Source organism: Cetorhinus maximus, chromosome 6 (assembly GCF_964194155.1).
Source record: "Cetorhinus maximus chromosome 6, sCetMax3.hap1.1, whole genome shotgun sequence".
NCBI classification, from domain to species: domain Eukaryota; kingdom Metazoa; phylum Chordata; class Chondrichthyes; order Lamniformes; family Cetorhinidae; genus Cetorhinus; species Cetorhinus maximus.
This window is the reverse complement of record NC_135884.1, coordinates 145,973,687-145,995,163: the sequence shown is the minus strand read 5'-3', so window position 1 is coordinate 145,995,163 and position 21,477 is coordinate 145,973,687. Positions and strand designations below refer to the sequence as shown.

Below are 21,477 nucleotides of genomic sequence, written 5' to 3'. Positions count from 1 at the left end.
GCAGCCCTCCCTTGGTGTTACACTGAAGTGCAGCTCAAATCCATAACCATCTGACTAGAGGGCTACCAGCTGTGGTAATTTGACCCCATAGGTATTAAAAGCTGGCAAACATGTTGCTGTGAAATATGTAATTTTAAATATTTTGTTCAAAACCTTATTTCGGATCTTAGAAATTTCAATATACTAACACACAACTTTTGTATGTTTAATTGGCTTATCTTTATTCCCATTTCATTGGCAGTTCAGGACCAGCTGTTTTTTCTAAGTATTGAGCAGCTTCTCTTTGGCTATTTGCTAGCGTTTTTTTATTCATTCATGAGATGTGGGCTTCGCTGGCTAGGCCAGCATTTATTGCCCATCCCTAGTTGCCCATGAGAAGGTGAGCTGCCGCCTTGAACCTCTGCAGTCCATGTGGTGTAGGTACACCCACAGTGCTGTTGGGGAGTTCCAGGATTTTGACCCAGTGACAGTGAAGGAACAGTAATATATTTCCAAGTCAGGATGGTGAGTGACTTGGAGGGGAACTTCAATGTGGTGATGTTCCCATGTATCAGCTGCTCTTGTCCTTCTAGATGGTGGTTGTCGTGGGTTTGGAAGGTGCTGCCTAAGAAGCCTTGGTGAATTCCTGCAGTTCATCTTCTAAATGGTACACACTGCTGCTACTGTGCGTTGGTGGTGGAAGGAGTGAATGTTTGTGGATGTGGTGCCAATCAAGCGGATTGCTTTGTCCTGGACGGTGTCAAGCTTCTTGTGTTGTGGGAGCTGCAATCATCCAGGCAATTGGGGAATATTCCATCACACTCCCGGTTTAAGACCATAAGACATAGGAGCAGAAATTAGGCCATTCGGCCCATTGAGTCTGCTCCGCCATTCAATCATGGCTGATAAGTTTCTCAACCACATTTTCCCGCCTTCTCCCCGTAACCTTTGATCCCCTTACCAATCAAGAACCTATCTATCTCAGTCTTAAATACACTCAATGACCTGGCCTCCACAGCCTTCTGTGGCAATGAATTCCATAGATTTACCACTCTCTGGCTAAAGAAGTTTCTCCTCAACTCTGTTCTAAAAGGTCTTCCCTTTACTCTAAGGCTGTGCCCTCGGGTCCTAGTCTCTCCTACAAATGGAAACATCGTCCCCACGTCCACTCTATCCAGGCCTTTCAGTATTCTGTAAGTTTCAATCAGATCCCCCCTCAACCTTCTAAACTCCATCTATTATAGACCCAGAGTCCTCAAACATTCCTCATATGTTAAGCCTTTCATTCCTGGGATCGTTCTTGTGAGCCTCCTCTGGACCCTCTCCAGGGCCAGCACATCCTTCCTGAGATATGGGGCCCAAAATTGCTCACATTCTAAATTCTAAATTCTAAATATTCTAAATGTGGTCTGACCAGAGCCTTATAAAGCCTCAGCAGCACATCCCTGCTTTTATATTCTAGTCCTCTCGAAATAAATGCTAACATTGCATTTGCCTTCCTAACTACCGCGTCAACCTGCAAGTTAACCATAAGAGAATCCTGGACTAGGACTCCCAAGTCCCTTTGCACTCCAGATTTCTGAATTCTCTCCCCATTTAGAAAATAGTCTATGCCTCTATTCTTCCTACCAAAGTGCATGACCTCACACTTCCCCACATTGTTTTCCATCTGCCACTTCTTTGCCCATTCTCCTAAAATGTCCAAACCCTTCTGCAGCCTCCCCATCTCCTCAATACTACCTGTCCCTCCACCTATCTTTGTATCATCTGCAAACTTAGCCAGGATGACCTCAGTTCCTTCATCTAGATCATTAATGTATAAAGTAAAAAGTTGTGGTCCCAACACTGACCTTTGCAGAACTCCACTAGTCACCGGCCACCATCCTGAGAAGGACCCCCCTATCCCCACTCTCTGCCTCCTGCCAGACAGCCAATCTTCTATCCATGCTAGTACCTTGCCTCTAACGCCATGGGCTCTTATCTTACTGAGCAGCCTCCTGTGCAGCACCTTGTCAAAAGCCTTCTGGAAGTCCAACTAGGTAACATCCATTGGCTCTCCTTTGTCTAACCTACTCGTTACCTCCTCAAAGAATTTTAACAGATTTGTCAGGCATGACCTCCCCTTGATGAAACCATGCTGACTTTGCCCTATTTTACCATGCACTTCCAAGTATTCTGAAATCTCATCCTTAATAATGGACTCTATAATCTTACCAATGACTGAGGTCAGGCTAATCGGCCTGTAATTTCCCGTCTTTTGCCTCACTCCCTTCTTAAACAGGAGGGTTACATTAGCGATTTTCCAGTCCTCTGGGACCCTCCCTGACTCCAGTGATTCTTGGACGATCACCACTAATGCCTCCACTATCTCCTCAGCTATCTCCTTCAGGACTCTGGGGTGTAATCCATCTGGTCCAGGTGATTTATCCACCTTCAGACCTTTCAGTTTTCCTAGCACCTTCTCCCTGGTAATGGCCACCATACTCACCTCTGCCCCCCGACTTTCTTGAATTTTGGGGATGTTACTCGTGTCTTCCACCGTGAAGACTGATGCAAAGTTCCTATTCAGTTCCTCCGCCATTTCTTTGTTCCCCACTACTATTTCTTCAGCGTCATTTTCCAGCAGCCCAATCTCCACTTTTGCCTCTCTCTTACCCTTTATATATCTAACAGAACTCTTGCAATCATCTTTTATATTACTGGCTAGTTTACCTTCATATTTAATCTTCTCCCTCCTTATTTCTTTTTTAGTTGTCCTCTGTTGGTCTTTGTAGGCTTCCCAATCCCCTGGTTTCCCATTGCTCTTCGCTGCGTTGTATACTTTCTCTTTAGCTTTTATGCAGTCCCTGACTTCCCTTGTCAGCCATGGTTGCCTCGTCCTCCCTCTAGTATGCTTCTTCTTCCTAGGGATGAATTTTTGCTGTGTCTCCCAAATTACTCACAGAAACTCCTGCCATTGCTGTTCCACTGTCTTTCCTGCTAGGCTCATCTCCCAGTCAATTCTGGCCAGCTCCTCCCTCATGCCTCTGTAGTTGCCTTTATTCAACTTTAATACCGTTACATCTGATTCCAGCTTTTTCCTCTCAAATTGCAGGGTAAATTCTATCATATTCTGGTTACTTCCTCCTAAGGGTTCCTTCACCTTAATCTCCCTTATCAAATCTGCCTCATTACACATCACTAAATCTAGAATTGCCTGTTCCCTAGTGGGCTCCACAACAAGCTGCTCCAAAAAGCCATCTCGTAGACATTCCACAAATTCCTTTTCTTGGGATCCACTACCAACCTGATTTTCCCAGTCTACCTGCATATTGAAATCCCCCATGATCACTGTAACCTTGCCTTTCTTATACGCATTTTCTAACTCCTGGTGTATCTTGTGCCCCACATCCTGACTACTGTTCAGAGGCCTGTACATAACTCCCATTATGGTTTTTTTATCTTTGCAATTCCTCAACTCTACCCACACAGATTCTACATCATCTGACCCTACGTCATTTCTTGCTATCGATCTAATTTCATTTCTTACTAACAAAGCAACCCCACCCCCTCTGCCAACCTGCCTATCTTTTCGATAGGATGTATATCCTTGGATATTTAGCTCCCAGTCCTGATCCCCTTGTAGCCATGTCTCCGTGATGCCCACCACATCATACCTGCCAATTTCAATCTGCGCCACAAGCTCATTTACCTTATTTCGTATACTGCGTGCATTCAGATACAACACCTTCAGTCCTGTATTTCCCGTCCCCTTTCTCATTGTTGTCCCTTTATCTGATGTGCTTGAAGTTAGATTCCTAGCCCTTTTCAAACACTGTCCTATTTTGTGTTCTGGAGAATTTAATAGCCTCTCCTGGGCTCTCCTTTCTTTTCAGTTTTTTCATAATTTTCCATGAAGTTGAATCCGCCCCCCACACGCTAACCTGCTGCTTTGTTAGTCATACTTCTTGGAGTTTTACCCTTCCCTCCCCCCACCCCACTTTCTAGTTTAAAGTCCTGTTGAGCACCCTATTTACTCTTTTCACTAGAACATTGGTCCTAGATCGGTTCAGGTGGAGACCGTCCCAATGGTACAGATCCCTTCGGTTGAGCCTTGTAGATGGTAGACAGGCTTTGGGGAGTCAGGAGGTGATTTACTCATTGCACGATTCCTAGCCACCATTCAGGAGCCTTTTAGCTGCTTTTCTTTGTCCATTGGTCTGTAAAGGTTGTCTAGCAATGCACTTCATTTTATGTATGGAAAAGGAAGTTATAATGTGTGAACGAATCTGCAAATGTGGGTGTACTGCTGAGCGCTTTCTTTTTGAAGCTCATGTTACCTTCACTTGAAGTTGCTAAGACCTATTGAATGTATTCTATTAGGAAAAGCAAAAGATAAGACCAGGCTTTGCATTCAGTGCTCAAGTTAGTCATTGCCCCAGCTCTTCCGATCCCAGGTTCCTTCCCTCCCTCTTGACCCACCTCCAGAGATAGAATCTATGATTGGAGGAGAAGCAAGAGTGGGAGATAGGGAACCTATGATTGGAGAAGCTGGAACACTTATTCTGGCTGTTACCTCTGGCTAGAGTCTTTCAGCTGCATTGAATGATTTGTGGTGACTTATTCTGGGAGGGTAAGGGGTAGAAAAATAAATGAAAGAACAGGAGGCAGTCTCTGCTGGTATTGAGACCAGAGCAGGCCGGGAGTACTGTCACTCCGCCTTAGGCCAGGCCAGCTCGTCATCCACAACTGCAACACCAGCCACCCCAGGGAACTCAAACTTTGCTTCTCGTGATACCAGTTGTCTTGAGTGAGAAGTGAGTGCTGTGTCATAAGAACGTACGAATTAGGAGCAGGAATAGGCCACTTGGCCCTTCGAGCCTGTTCCACAATTCATTGAGATCATGGCTGATCAGATTGTAACCTCAACTCCATTCCCACCTACCCCCAATAGTGCTTCACCTCCTTGCTTATCAAGAATCTATCTACCTCTGCCTTAAAGATATTCAAAAACTCTGCTTTCACTGCCTTTTGAGACATCTCTTAAATGTCTTAAATGGGCAACCCCTTATATTTAAACAGTGGCTCCTAGTACTAGATTCTCCCACAATTGGAAACATCCTCTCCATCTTGATCCAGTCAAGACCCCCCAGGATCTTTGTTTCAACCAAGTCACCTCTATTCTTCTAAACTTCAGCAGTCTAGCCTGTCCAACCTTTCCTCATTAGACAGCCCACCCAATACAGGTATTGGTTTAGTAAACCTTCTCTGAACTGCTTCCAATGCATTTACATCCCTCCTTAAATAAGGAGACCAATACTGTACACGATACTCCAGATGTGGCTTCACCAATGCACTGGATAGCTGAAGTATAACAGTCCTACTATTGTATTCAACACCCCTCACAATAAACAATAACATTCTGTTAGCTTTCCTAATTACTTGCTGTATCTGCATACTAGTGTCTTGCAATTCATGCATTAGGACCCCTCGATCCCTTTGCTCTGCAACCTCTCAACATTTAGATAATGAGTTTTCTTTTCCTGCCAAAATGGACAATTTCACACTTTCCCACATTATACTCTGTTTGCCAGATCTTTGCCCATCCACTTAACCAATCTATATCCCTTTGTGGCCTCCTTGTGTCGTCGTCTTATTACTTACCTATCTCTGGTTGCTAAATTTGCTGATGAGACACATCTTTGGTCCCTTCGTCCAAGTCATTTGTATAAATTGCGAATAATTGAGGGCCTCAGCACTGATCCTTCTGGCATACCATTTGTTACATCTTGCCAACCAGAAAAAGACCCTTTAATGCCTTCCTTCTGTTTCCTGTTAGCTAGCCAATCTTCTATCCATGCCAATATGTTACCCTCTACACCATGAGTTTTTATTTTTTCATAATAACCTTTGATGTTGCAACTTATTCAAATACCTTCTGGAAAGAGCCAGTCTTCGGGGAGGCAGGAGGGAGCTTAGACAGCAGCAAGTGAGTGGGACTGTCCCCTCTTCTCCCCTCATGCCTCCCTTCCTTTCCCTTGTACAACTCCCCAGTTGTGAGCTGCAGCACGGAGATGGTCTGTCTTTTCTTTACAGAACAGGTAGTTGAAATAGGAAACAAAACCTGAGGTTTTCTTGCAATCTGGGTTGCAAGTATTGATTCCGTCTCCCAAATATGAAATGTACTGTCACCATGTACATATGGTGCAGTGTGCAGGAATGTTGATGACGGCTAAGGCAGTCACTGATATCAGTGTTAATGTCTGCACGGTGTTAAAAATAACTAATAGGAATATTTCCTGTCAAATTCACAATATTGTTAATGCTGTTAAAGTAAAATTTGTACAACTTTTTTTTTTTTAATAGTTGCAGTGGGATCACCTTAAGGGTGCACAAACTAATGCTGCATTATATTGCTGCTGCTCTTAATGTTAATGACCCATGCTGCCTATATGTGGGACAATATTTGTAACCAGCTGCCAACAATGGGCATAGTTTTTAATAGTTTCTCATTGTGATTGTTTGTTTGGTGAATCTTGAAAAGAGAAAAAATAACTAGCATGATTGAGGGAGAAGGTTAAAGTGGAGCAGGGGTGGCCAGGGCAGGTAACAGTGTGAATAAGGGGCCCAGAAACAGGACAAGCACTAGGACCCTATGACTTGTCTCCCTGGCTCTGTAAGTGACGGAAAGGAATTGGAACCTCTACCATAGCTATCCATAACTCCAGGCTACAGTGTGGTAAGGTAATATTAGACTTGGAGGGAGTGCAGCATAGATTTACCAGAATGATACCTGCACTCCAAGGATTAAATAAGACCATAAAACATAGGAGCAGGAATAGGCCATTTGGCCCATAGAGTCTGCTCTCATTCAATGAGATCATGGCTGATCTGAATCCTCAACTCCACTCCTGCTTTTTCCCCGTAACCCTTGATTCCCATACTGATTAAAAAATCTCTCTATCTCAGCCTTGAATAGACTTAATGACCCAGACTCTGCAGCCCTCTGGTAAAGAATTCCGCAGATTCACTACCCTCAGAAGAAATTCCTCCATCTGTCTTAATTGGGTGACCCCTTAATCTGAGATTATGCCCTCTGGCCCTAGGCTTTCCCACAAGGGGAAACAACCTCTCAGCATCTACCCTGTCAAGCCTCCTAAGAATCTTTTGTTTCAATAAGGTCACCTCTCATTCTTCTAAACTCCAATGAGTACAGGCACAACCTACTCAACCTCTCCTCATAAAATCCCTCCATAGCTAGGATCAATTTAATGAACCTTCTCTGGACTGCCTCCAATGCCAGTATATCTTTCCTTGGATAAGGGGAATAAAACTGTTCACAATATTCTAGGTGTTTTGCCAAGACTTCCCTATTGTTATACTCCATCTCCTTTGAAATAAAGGCCAACATTCCATTTGCCTTCCCTATTACCTGCTGAAATTGTAAGTGGGTTTGTAGTCCTTTAAGTTTAGAAATTTAAGTGGTGACTTAGCCATAGATATTAAGGGCACAAATGGGTTAGAGAGAAACTGTATCTGCTGCTTGGAGAGCATAGGACTAGGGACATAGTGTAAAAACTAGAGCCAGACTTCAGGAGCAAAATTAGAAACATTTCTAAATGCAAAACATGTTAGCAGTTTGGAACTCTTTCTGGGGTTTGGCTCCAGACCCACAGCAATGTGGTTGACTCTTAAATGCCCTCTGAAATGGCCTAGCAAACAACTCAGTTGTCAAAAAAAAAGAATGAAACAGGACGGACCAACTAGCATCAACCTAGGCACCAGAAACGACAACGGCAAATCCAGCCCTGCCGACCTGGAAAGTCCTCCTTACTAACACCTGGGGATTGGTGCCAAAATTGGGACAGCTATCTCACAGACTAGTCAAGCAACAGCCTGACATTGACATCCTCACAATCATATCTTAGATAATGTCCCAGACACCAAAATCATCCCTGGGTACGTCCTGTCCCATCAGCAGGGCAGACCCAGCAGAGGTGGCGGCACAGCAGTAAACAATCAGGAGGGCATTTCCCTGGGAGTCTTCAACATTGACTCTGGACCCCATGAAGTCTCATGGCATAAGGTCAAACATGGGCAAGAAACCCTCCTGCTGATTACCATGTACTGCCCTCCCTCACCTGATGAATCAATGTTCCTCCATGTTGAACACCACCTTGGAGGAAGGACCAAGGGTGGCAAGGGCACAGAATGTACTCTGGGGGAATTCAATGTCCATCACCAAGAGTGGCTCGGTTGCACCACAGCTGACAGAGTTCTAAAGGATGTAGCTGCTAGACTGGGTCTGTGGCATGTAGTGAGGGAATCAAGAGGGAAAAATATACTTGACCTCATCTCACCAGATGCATCTGTCCATGACAGTATCAGTACGATGACCATTGCACAGTCCTTGTGGAGATGAAGTCCCGCCTTCATACTGAGGATACCCTCCATCGTGGTGTGTGGCATTACCACTGTGCTAAAAGGGATAGATTTCGAACAGATCTAGCAACTCGAGACTGGGCATCCATGAGGCACTGTGGGCCATGAGCAGCAGCAGAATTGTACTCGAACACGATTTGTAACCTCATGGTCTGGCATCTTCCCCAATCTACCATTACCATCAAGCCAGGGGATCAACCCAGGCATACCTAAAAATGAGGTGTCAACCTGATGAAGCTATAACAGGAATACTTGCGTGTCAAACCGCATAAGCAGCAAGTGATAGACGGAGCTAAGTGATCCCACAACCAATGGATCAGATCTAAGCAACTCACCTGGAGGAGGAGGCTCCACAAATATCCCCATCCTCAATGATGGGGGAGCCCAGCACATCAGTGCAAAAGATAAGGCTGAAGCATTTACAACAATCTTCAGCCAGAAGTGCCGAGTGGATGATCCATCTCAGCCTCCTCCAGAGGTCCCCAGCATCAGATGCCAGTATTCAGCCAATTCCATTCACTCCATGTGATATCAAAACTGCTAAAGGCACTGTATACCGAAAAGGCTATGGGCCCTGACAATATTCTGGCAACAGTACTGAAGATTTGTGCTCCAGAGCATGCCACATCCCTAGCCAAGCTGTTCTGGTACAGCTACAACACTGGCATCTACTCCGCAATGTGAAAAATTGCCCACGTATGTCCTGCCTGACCAATTACCGCCCCATCAGTCTACACTCTATCAGTAATGTAATGGAAGGGGTCATCATCAATGCTATCAAACAGCACTTGCTTAACAATAACCTGCTCACTGACACCCAGTTTGTGTTCTGCCAGGGTCACTCAGCTCCTGACCTCATTACAGCCTTGGTTCAAACATGAACAAAAGAGCTGAACTCCAGAGGTGAGGTGTGAGTGACTGCCCTTGACATCAAGGCTGCATTTGACAGTGTGGCATCAAGGAACCCCAGCAAAACTGGAGTCAATGGGAATCAGGGGGAATGCTCTCCACTGGTTGGATTTATACCCAGTACAAAGGAAGGTGGTTGTGGTTGTTGGTCAGTCATCTCAGTTCCAGGACATCACTATAGGGGTTCCTCAGGGTAGTGTCCTCAGCCCAGCCATCTTCAGATGCTTCATCAATGATCTTCATTCCACCATAAGGTCAGAAGTGGGGATGTTCACTGATTATTTCACAATGTTCACCATTCGTAACTCCTCAGATACTGAAGCAGTCCATGTCCAAATGCAGCAAGACCTGGACAATATCCAGGCTTGGGCTGACAAGTAACATTCATGCCACACAAGTGTCAAGCAAGGACTATCTCCAACAAGAGAGAATCTAACTATTGCCCTTGACACTCAATGGAATTACCATAACTGAATCCCCCACTATCAACATTGTGGGGGTACCATTGACCAGGAACTGAACTGGACTAGCCATATAAATACTATGGCTACAAGAGCAGGTCAGAGGCTAGGAATCCTGTGATAAGTAGTCCTTCACCTGACTCCCCAAAGCCTGTCCACCTACGAGGCACAAGATAGGGGTGTGATGGAATACTCCCTAGTTGCCTGGATGAGTGCATCTCCCACAACACCACCATCCAGGACAAAGGCTGCTTGATTGGCACCCCATCTGCAAACATTCACTCCCTCCACCACTGACACACAGTAGCAGCAGTGTGTACCATCTACAAGATGCACTACAGGAATTCACTAAGGCGCCTTAGACAGCACCTTCCAAACTCATGATCACTACCATCTAGAAGGATAAGGGCAGCAGACCTATCAAAGTGTATGACTGCACTTTCCTACTCAATAACTGAAGTGTTGTTGTGTATTTTATGCCATAGGCATGACACTAATTTGTGTGTGTAGGAACTTTACTTACAAGAGTTGTTTTTAAATGTCTGCTCCATGCTTACAGCACTTAGTCCACAAACTGTAGATGTTGATGGAAGCAGAGTAAAGTAAACACACAGGCTTAATTAATCAAGCACAGTGAGCATCAATAGTAAACTGACAAACTTTATTAAACACACAATAGGAACATGGGAGCAGGAGTAGGCCATTCAGCCTGTCGAGCCTACTCCACCATTCAATTAGATCATGGCTGATCATCTACCTCAACTTTACCGTTATCCCCATATCCTTTGATGTCGTTAGTCTCCAGAAATCTATCTTTGTTTTGAACATGCTCAATTATTGAGCTTTTACAGTTCTCTGGGGAAGAGAATTCCAAAGATTCACCACCCTCTGAGTGAAGAAATTCCTCCTCATCTGTCTTAAATTGCCTACCCCTTATCCTGAGATGTCCCCTGGTTTTAGATTCACCAGCCAGGGGAAACATCTTGTCTACATCCATCCTGTCATGCCCTGAAAGAATTTTGTATGTTTCAATGAGATCACCCCTCATTCTTCAGGGAATACAGACTGTCTGCTCGATCTCTCCTCATAAGATAGTCCCGCCATCCCAAGGATTAATCTGATGAACCTCCATTGCACTCCTTATATGGAAAGCATAAGCGGACTAAAACTCTACACCATACTCCAGGTGATGTCGCATCAAGGCTCTATACAAATGCAAGACATCTTTTCACTCTTGTATGCAAATCCCCTCATGAAAGCCAACATACCATTTGCCTTCCTAATTGCTTGCTGCACCAGTATGCTAGCTTTTAGTGACTCATGAACAAGGACACCCAGGTCCCTTTGGATACCCATACTGCCCAACCCCTCTCCATTTTAAGAAATATTTTGCTTTTGTTTTTTCTGCCAAAGTGAATAACTTCACACGTATTCACATTATATTCCATTTGCCATGTTCTAGCCCATTTACTTAGCCTGTCCAAGTACTCTTGCATCCTCCTCACAATTTACCTTCCCACCCAGTTTAGTGTCATCAGCAAATTTGGAAATATTACAATTGGCCCCCACATCCAAATAATTTTTATATAGGTTGTGAATAACTGGACCTAGCATTGATTCTTGTGGTACCCCACTAATAACAGCCTGCCATCCTGAGAATAATCCATTTATTCCTACTTTCTTTTTGTCTGCTAATCAATTCTCAATCCATACTAGTATGTTTTCCCCAATCCCATGCACTCAAATTTTATTTACTAACCTCCTGTGTGGGACCTTATCAAAAGCCTTCTGAAATTCCAAATACACCACATCCACTGATTTCTGCTTTATCTATGCTACAAGTAACATCAAAAAGCTCCAAGTTTGTCAAATATGATTTTTCCTTTCATAAATCCATGTGGACTCTGCCCAATGTTACCATTCTTTTCTAAATGTTATCACATCCTTTATAATAGATTTTAGCATTTTCCTTACCTTTGACATCAAACTAATAGGTTTGTAGTTCTCCATTTTCCCTTTTTTCCTCCCTCCTTAAACAGTGGAGGCACATTCTGCAGTATCTTTCCAGAATCTATATAATTTTGAAAGATAACTACCAATGCATCCACTAACTCTCCTAGCTGCCACCTTCAACACTCTGGGATGAAGCTTCTCTGGTCCAGGGGGATTTATCAACCTTCAATCCAGTTAACTTTTCAAGTACTACCTCTTTACTAATAGTAATTTCTTTCAGTTCCTCGGTTTCACAAGCCCCTTGGTCGCCGAGTATTTCTGGGAGATTTTCTATCTCTCCTTCCGTGAAGAGAGGTGCGAAGTAACTGTTTAGTCTCCACCATTTCCCTGTTCTCCATTATAAATTCTCCTGTCCCCACTTGTAATGGGCCCACATTTGTCCTTGTTAATCTTTTCCTTTCACAGACCTAAAAGCTTTTACAGTCCGTCTTTATGTTCCTTGCTAGTTTGCATTCATATTCTCTTTTCCCTTTCTTAATTTGTTTCTTGGTCCTCCTTTCGCTGGCTCCCAATCCTCTACTTATTTTCTGGCTTTTAATAATTGGAAATTACAACAATTAGCCATGATTTTAATTTTCCGATATAAATCTATGATTTATGCAACTGCCTCCTTTTTATCCTGTAGAATGAAACTCCTTAATTGTCCCTTGTTGTAAATGATGGGTGATCTTTGATCATAACCATTTTGGTTTCAGTACATGACACAATGAGGCAAATTGACATCAGCTTCACGTTTAACTCGTATCATATAAACCTACTTTGTGTGTATGCATTTAAAAATTGTTACCCAAGAGATAAATGGCAGATCTCACTGGCTACAGTGAAATACTGGGTTAGAACACATGCCCATAAGGGAACCCACCCAAGTTTTCTATCCATTATGAGACTTGCTGTTATAACCCGGGAACATGAGGTATTTTGTTGACAATTCAGGCAAGTTTTACATGTGTATTTGAACATCTCCTGGTGAATAAGACTGTGAAATCATGCATGTGGGAAAGAAGGCTGACTTTGAATCTAGAGTGCCCCACAACTGGGGTTTTTCCTTGTCTCCTGTCTAGATCTGTTGTAGACTCATTGATGGCCATGATTAGTCAACAATTCCATTATCACAGCACAGAAATAAAACATGGCAGATGATAAATCTGAAATTTAAAAAATGCAGCAAATAGCAGGTCTGACAGCATCTGTGAAAGGAGAAAACGTTTTGAAGCTTAGGATAGATCATCTTTTGACCTTGATGGAAGGTCATCGACTTGAAAAATGAACTCTCTTTCTCCTCTCGCTCCTCCTAATGCTGCCAAAGCTGCTGAGTATTTACAGTATTTTGTATTTATTCCTGTATCATATGTCAATAAGAATGGTAAAAGGTAAACTAGATGAACCTTTTTTGTCTGGTAATTCCTCTGTTATATTTTTTAATGCATATAAATTGAGTTCAGTTTTCTTGTGTCCTTTCTGAGAACATACTAATGAAGTAGAGCATTTCTAATAGCTAAAAATTGAAAACTTGCATAGTTTCAACCAATTTATTAGATGGCTAGTTTATTCATGGTGGTTAATCACATTTAAATATAAACGGTACCCTGAATAGAGGGGGAATGAGAATTTCCCACCAAAAATGACCAGATTGTGCTGATGAGGATGATTTTCCCTTTAATATTGCTTTTTAATCAGTGATTGGCTTTCACTCATTTTAGAGGAACATTTTTAATAAAGCTATCTCAATCACTCTCAGAAGATAAATGCACAACCATTGGGGAAGAATTGGTTTTCATGCTCGGAGTTGCAAAATTATAAATACTTCAAATAGAGTTTTTCCTACTGACACTTAACTAATCTGTGTTTTTGAATGAGATCTCTCTCTTGTTGAAGCCTCACTCCTTCCCTGCGCTATGCAGTAAACCTGCTTTAGCTTCTGAATGTTATTATTTCCTCTGTTCTATCTTTTGCACTAGACAGAATGAAAGGTTTGCATATTTATGTCGTGCCATTCACAATCTTGAGACATCCCAGAGCGATTTACAAACAATATAGTCATTCTTGTAATGTAAGAAATGTAACAGCCAATTTAGGCACAGCAAACTCCCACAAACAAAAATGTTATAATGTGTTTTCTTTATTGATGTTAGTTGAAGGAGAAATATTAACCAGGGCAAAGAGGGAAAACTCCCCTGCTCTCAATGGTGTAATTAATTTTTTTTTTTTACCTCGATCTTGAAGACTTGCTTTTGAACTTAACTCTGCAAAAGACAGAGACCTTTATAAAAAAAAAATGCTTAGTCTGAAGAACTAAAATACCATATTAATTTTTCAGCATCTTCCAATTGTAAATCTAATCCCCTTTAAGTGATTGGCCTGTTTTGCATTAGCTGATAACCCTTTTGATAAAAGACAATACTAACATTGTCTGATTGCCGTCTTCCTTTTGTAACCAAAGCAAATGCTGATTAATTTTAATAATATATGCCTCTGGTATGGTTGCTATGGAGATTTGGATCCAAGTTTGACCTTCTGTTTCCAGGGACTGCAGTGAAATTTGATAATTTATTTTGACTGCTGACTGGATCCATGTTTTGTTAACAAGGTAGCAAATCACATTTTAATCCTATTGACTTGGTGGAATTGTGTAGGTAACGTCTGTCTTTTCCTTTTTTCCCCCACCCTGCTCCTGCCAGTTCAACGAGGAATACCTGAAGAAGATCCCATCATCTGACTTGCCCCGTGTGATTGTAGTTTGTGATGGTTCATGTGGTGGGTCGAGCTCTGTGCTTGGAGTCAGCTCAGACTACATTGTGGAGTCCTGCAATGCTTATGGTGCTAATGCAGCCATAGAAAGAGCAGACCAGCGACAGGTACAATTTAATTTCCTTGTGATTTATTTTCGGCTAGTTTATATTGGCTTCTCTCCCCACCCTATCCCCCACACATAGCAGATGAAGACTGCCCTTCACAAAGACACCACCACTTATTCTTTTAGTCACTATCTAATGCATTGGGTCTCCCATGGCGTTGCTCAATGAGTCAGTATACTATCAATAAAGTGTGAAGTGTGATGGTGCAAGGGCTGCAGGAAGAAAATGGGACACTTGGGTGATCTATGGTCTACATTTCAACACATTCTAGACAAAGCAACCCTGAACTAGTTCACGCTCCATCTTATCTGCCTCATCTTTAAATAAATTGAAGCTGTTTGGTTGCAAATGAGGTAGCATCTGCACACAAGGGCAAGTCCCGTCTCTCCTTTTTAATGTAGGAAAATGTCCCAAGGTAGCACACAGCATTGTATGAAGCCCAGCCAAATGGGAACATTGGAGCAGGAGTAGGCTATTTGGCCCTTCAAGCCTGCTCCTCTATTCAATAAGATCATGGCTGATCTGATTGTAGCCTCAACTCCACTTTCCTGACTGCCTCCATAACCATTGACTCCCTTGTCTATCAACAATCCATCTAACATGGTTTTGAACATTCAATGAGCCAGCCTCCACTGCTTTCTGGGGAAGAGAATTCCACAGACTAATGACCCTCAGAAAAAAAATTCTCCTCCTCTCTATCTTAAAAGGGAGACACCTTATTCTTAGTGTGCCTCCTATTTCTAGTCTCCCCCACAAGGGGAAACATCCTCCTTGTATCTGCCCTTTTAAAGTCCCCTCAGGATCTTGTATGTTTCAATGAGATCACTTCTCATTCTTCTAAACTCCAATGGGTACAGTTCCAGTCTGTCCAACCTTTCTTCATAGGATAAAGCCCCTCATCCCTGTAATGAATTGGATGCACCTTCTCTGGGGACTGTTCCTAATGCAAAACTGTACACAGTACTCCAGATGTGGTCTCACCAATGCCCAGTACAACTTCCCTACTTTTTTAATCCACTCCCCTTGCAATAGACACCAACATTCCATTTGCCTTCCTACTCACTTGTTGTACCTGCATACTAACATTTTGTGATTCATGTACCAGGACATCCAGATCCCTCTGTACCACAAAGTTCTGCAATCTTTCTCCATTTTAAATAGTATACCGCTTTTCTATTCCTGCCAGAGTGGACAACCTCACATTTTCCCACATTCTACTCCATGTGCCATTTTTTTGCCCACTCACTTAACCTTTCTATATTCCTCTGTAGACCCTTAAGCACCTCTTAAATTTATTTTCCTACCCATCTTGGTGTCATCAGCAAATTTAGCTGCCATATATTCAGGTCAGGAAGTCCTGACTCATAGAACTGCCAGCCAATTGGAGGCCAGCTACTCTGCAGTACTGGCAGCAACACGAGACAGTGGCCAAGAAAGAGGCATTCAGTGACGAATTCCGACCAGCAAGTAAGTCTGGGATCTCACCGGGGCCAGGTTGGCAACACCCAGAAAGGGCAGTGGAGCGTGTTGGACAAGGCAGGGCGTTGGGTGGACATGGAGGGAAATCTGTCGTGGGAGGAGGGTGGCAATGGGGCACAGAAGGCATTCCTGCCTTTCTCACTGGCCATCAGCCCTCTGAGGCAAACCTGCCAGGCTGAATGTTTGTTCGGTGCAGGCCTGTCCTCGTGCTTGTTAAATCTGAGCGCTGCTTGGATGAGATCCTTAATTGGGCTTTAATTGCCCACTTACGGCCCCCATATGGGTCACAGACAGTAGGCTCACTGACACCTCCCCCCACCACCCCTAAAATGGTGGTAGGTATGCCCAACAATGGCATGGTGCCTCTTTTATGGGTCCAACCAGCCGTTTTCCTGCCAGTCAGTGGTCTGTCAGTTCTAACCCCTTCTGTGTGAAAATTGGTTGCATTTCCTACATTACAAGAGTGATTATAATTTAACAAGTGCTCTCTGGTTGTGACTCACTTTGGGGATATGTTGAGGTCGTGAGAGTTGATATCTAAATACGATTCTTAACTATGTCAATTATTTTTGATGCTTCAATTCATTACATTATTTTCAAACAAGTGTTCTTGATAAAGCAACATATCAAATAATAATTTCATGAGTTAGTACAATGGTTAGCATTTCCTCATTAGTGAACATGTGGTGTCTTGTGGCAGTTTTATGTTGAATTAGGGTGAGCAGTGAATAGTGGCCAAGCTGAAAACTGATCTAATTAGCCTTTCTAATTTTGCTTTCGGGTGGGCTCAGATCCTTTATTGAGGGATATGGCGGGTAAGTAGGATGGTAGTTCTGAGATGGTCCTTATCTGTGGACCCTAGGCATGGTACCTGATTACTAAATAGACTGTAGTTACACTCTGGTACTTGCTTGACACTTGGCATCACTTCTAACCAGGTTAGAGTAAGCGTTTTGTTCCTGAGCATTGTGTTTCAATGTGTCTCTCTCTTGAGAGTCCAACACGTGACTCTGTCAATGATAGGTCATACATTAGCATATCCCACCAGTTAACCCTATATACTACAGTAGTCTGTAGTATGCATTCCTTTTAATCACACCTATTGGAGTTTTCAAAATGTTGAGCTCTGGCACATTTTCTTAACATTACAGGGCTATCAGGAGTGGAATAGGACTAATTGGATAGCTCTTTCAAAAGAGCTGATACAAATGGGTGGGGCTGAATGGCCTCTTGTCTGGTTCCAATCAATGCTGGCAAGAGGAAAACAGAATTTGCACTTGGCTTTTGGCAAATAAATGACGTGAAATCAAAGGTAGACAAAATGCATGAGCCACTGAACTTTATTTTCATGTTTCTCTCATAATTCTTGATCTATGAAATTTGTTCTAGCAACTTTGAAATATTCCAGAACACAAAACACTACCTAGGTTCCTCGATTTAATCTGATGTTTTGAAAGTTGCTGTGGGAAATAATATTATCTAGTTGTGTGGAGGGGGAAGGAGAGGAGATGTTCTACGTCCAGTAACCTCGGTCAAATCAAAATAATTTAATTTAGATCCATTAATAAAATTATGACCACATCCGTATTTTTGAATGTTTTTCGCCTGTAACTAATTACAGGAGAAAAACAATGAGCTTTGGACGTTTATCAATCCTGTGTCTCCACATATATACTGTTTGGTTATTTCTGTTTTCTGCTAAAAAAGACAGTGCATTGAAATCAGGATTTGTCCCAAAGAATGTACTTGTGTCCAGTCTTCGCCCTTGTGGAACTGTCTTTCTAAGGGTGCTGTCTGGGTCCTTGTAACTTGCTTCGGGAGGTGGCATCTCTCACTGTTTCAAGTATACATGGGGGAAAAGTTTTCCCATCGGCGAGCAGGGGTGGGGCCCACTCACCACGCAGGATGATGTTGGGTGGAACTCCTGATGTCACCCCACGTCATTTCCATTTTCAGGTCGGCGGGGGCGCAGTCGAGTCAGCTGCACGCCCGTCGGCCTGTCAATGACCTATTGAGGCCATTGAAAAAGTAATTAACCTCATTAATGGACCTGTGTCTGTGTGAAACAGGCTTGGGGTGGGAGGGGCCTGCAGAAGTTTGCTGTTCCAGTAACCAAAGTTGCACTAGAAGCCTTTGGAAATCCATGATCCAGTTGGTGCTTGTGGTTGAATTGCTGGGTGACTTTATACATTTGAAATCTATTTGGACTGTTCCCATAAAGTGGGTGTGTAGTTGTCAATCTAGTTAAGTAGAATTTTGGGAACTGTAGGTGTAATCTTGTGTGCATTTAAGTTTTTTAATGTTTTAATTCAATCATTAAAATCTCAAAGTGGTAGTGGACTCATGGCCTCTGACTTCGGTCAAGCCACCTTGGAATAAATACAAATTGCAAAATAGTTGTGAAAGCGTGGCCAAGTTTCCCTCAAGGATTTGGTCACTAGCAAATACCGCCTTCCATAATCACTAAAAGAAGGAAGTCTATTGGAACAATAAAGATGAATTATTTGGTTGAGAAAGTGTGTTTAAACAGTGTCAATACAAAGCCTTGCATATCACCAGGCCATTGTTGTTGGGCCAAATTGTTTTAAGGGGCCTTGCAGAGAGAAAACAGAAGGGAAAGTGTTGGAAAGAGGGGTTAGAGCAGGAGTTCCAGATAGTGGTATAATGAAGCAATGAGAGAGTCAGCAATACTGTTAATATAAATGTTCATTTAAATTTCACCCTACAGTTTCTCGATGCACATTCCTCCTTTCTACCCTGCTCTCCAATCAGAAAGTTGTGGGTTCGAGAACCTAAGTTCATACCTTGGTTAACACTTCAATGCAATACTGGCAGAGGACATGTCCTTTGTTTGAAGTGAGGAAACTCTCGCTTTGGGTTCCCCTGAAGATTCCACTTTGAGAGATATAAGATCAGCTTCTAATGTACACTGAATCCTAGCTGTATCTGTAACATTTTTGACCCCTCCATTGCCTCTGCCCAACATTTAGTCTTTAAGCAATAATTTATTCCAGATAAATATGAAGAACAAAGCCATTGTCATCTTCCCCTACTGCAAATTCCATACCCTTGCTTCCAGTTTCATTCCCTACCTGCCCATACTGGCCGTTGGCTCTGGCTGAACCAGGTAGTTCAACAGAACCCCAAAGCTGTAAAGAAAATTTCTAATGCCACATTCCCTCCATCACAAAGTCTTCCATCTCTGGCATATACTTTCCTCCTTCCCAATATGCCACTGAACGTGATAACAATTGCCTAATGATCTCATCGATTTTACCATCCTTCACCTTCCACAAACTTTACCCCAACAAAAACTTGCACCATATTTTATCTCACACCAAATCCTTGCCCATTGTGTGTGCATGTTGACCTATGTTGGCTCTAAACTTGACCACTGTCTCAAAATTAAAGCCAAAGCAGGAATTTTAAATCCCACCCCCTCCTTTTTTTGAATTTACTCCTGCCCTAAAACAATTCTTTTTTGTTTTTCCCTTCCCTGCAACTCCCCATTCCTCTAATTCCAGCCTCTCGTGAAACACCCCCAGGTCCTTTCACCCCAGAATTGTTTGCCATGCCTTCGTGTGCCTAAATCCTGTGCCAGCAGGAACCGGCCCTACATATTAGCTGATCATCAACCAAGAAACTGAATCAAAGTTCCCCATTGGGACAATGCAGCTGTGAGGAGAATTCTAGCCAACATTTCTAACAGTGCATTGTTCTACCAGTACTGTGCTGAAACATCACTTCAGTTTATATTCTGCATTCCTGCTGTGGGGCTTGAAACCACAATCTCCTGATCCAGGGGATAAACAAATGTTTGGCAAACTTTTCTTTGTTTTAAACCACGAAGCTGAACAACTGACATCAATTGCATTAAAGGATTACTATTTTCTTTGTTCTTAAAACATTTCTGACACACATCTTATTGCCTATTGTTGCTCTGGGAAAGTGGTGGAGGGCCGACTGCTTGAAATGTTCAGACTCCATAGCTGACTAGGCCACTTTGGAGGGCGTCAAGTGTTAACACCATAATGTGGACTGAAGTCACTTGTAGGCCCAGACAGGTAGCAGTGGCAGGGCTTTAATGAGCCAAGTTGGATTTTCATGACATTCAAACAATGCTCATGATCATTTCCTTCTGGCCGTTTGTTGAGCCTGATGTTTTTTTGTGCCAATTGTATTCGTAAGTTGGAAATGGTGCTGCTTTCTCTGAAGAAAAGTGTTTTACAGAACACCTTTTATTTCCATCAAGCCTGGGCTCTTTAAAATGGAATGCCCACTCCAGCTTTGAAGATGCATTTTCAAAAATATTTGCATGAACACACGGTCTGTAGTAGCAAACCTGGTTTCTCAGGACTCTGACACGTGGATCCCACTGCTCGTTTAGTCTCCTTGCATTATAGGTGTTTCATTCAGAGTGAGAAGGTATAGAATTGCTGCTGGTTGACATTTGGACCAGAAAGTCCAGTTTGTGAGTTGATTGCTCATTACAGCTGGAATTAAACTGCACTGTGAACTGAAATTGATGAGCGATCATCCTGGGAGTATTTATCTCACCTAGCATCACGTTCCATACGTAGACTTACAGTGCCCATCTCCAGCTCTCTGCCACCTCACTCATCCCCTCCATTGTCCTTGTGATCTGCCTACTTGTCTGGCATCCAGTCTTGCATGGACTGCTGTTGCCTCCAGTTAAACTTGGAAAGGCCAAAGACGATGTCTTTGGTTCATATCAAAAACCCTGTACCCTTGTCACTGAGTCTATCCCTCAAGCTGCTCAGTGTCTCGGATCACTCGGACCTCGGTGTCTTATCTGAGGCTGAACTGAGTTTCTGACCTCACCCTCTACATTGGAAATTGCCAACTATTTCCACTTAAGTGGCAGTGGACTTCTTGGCCCCAGGCTCAGCCAACTGCTGTCGAATCACTCATCCATGTCTTTATCACCTTCAGACATGACTAGTCCAATGCTTTCCTATGAGAATGGGAGAGGGTATCCCACTCTCCAAACCTCAGCACATCTAAAATTCTACTGCCTGTATTCTAATATAGTTCCCATCTCTGTGCATTAAGTGACCCCTCCCAATACTACTTTTGGTTTGATGTCAATATTTATTGATTCTGGCTCTACAAAGCATCTTGGAAGACTTTACAATGTTAAAAGGCACAATATAAATACCAGTTACTGTTGTATACAATTCTGCTTTGTCTTGATCCATATCTAAAATCAATCTGTTGGGACAAAAGGCATTACAATTGCACTATAAAATGTTCATTGAGTTCAATCCTGTTGTATAATGATTCATTTTGTCCACTTCTGAATCCCACCATGTGAAGTCATTAGTTACTTAAAATGGATA

At 42.8% G+C, this 21,477-nt stretch overlaps 1 protein-coding gene across 3 annotated transcripts in view; it reads left to right on the top strand.

Moving 5' to 3' along the window:
- The window catches only part of LOC144682218 (uncharacterized), a 135,927-nt gene that overhangs the window by 40,371 nt on the left and 74,079 nt on the right, over positions 1-21,477 (top strand). For all 3 annotated transcript variants that reach the window (XM_078544635.1, XM_078544634.1, XM_078544636.1), the window contains exon 3: positions 14,462-14,638. In XM_078544635.1, the coding sequence (XP_078400761.1) occupies positions 14,462-14,638 (177 nt within the window). The remainder of the gene's footprint in view (positions 1-14,461; positions 14,639-21,477) is intronic.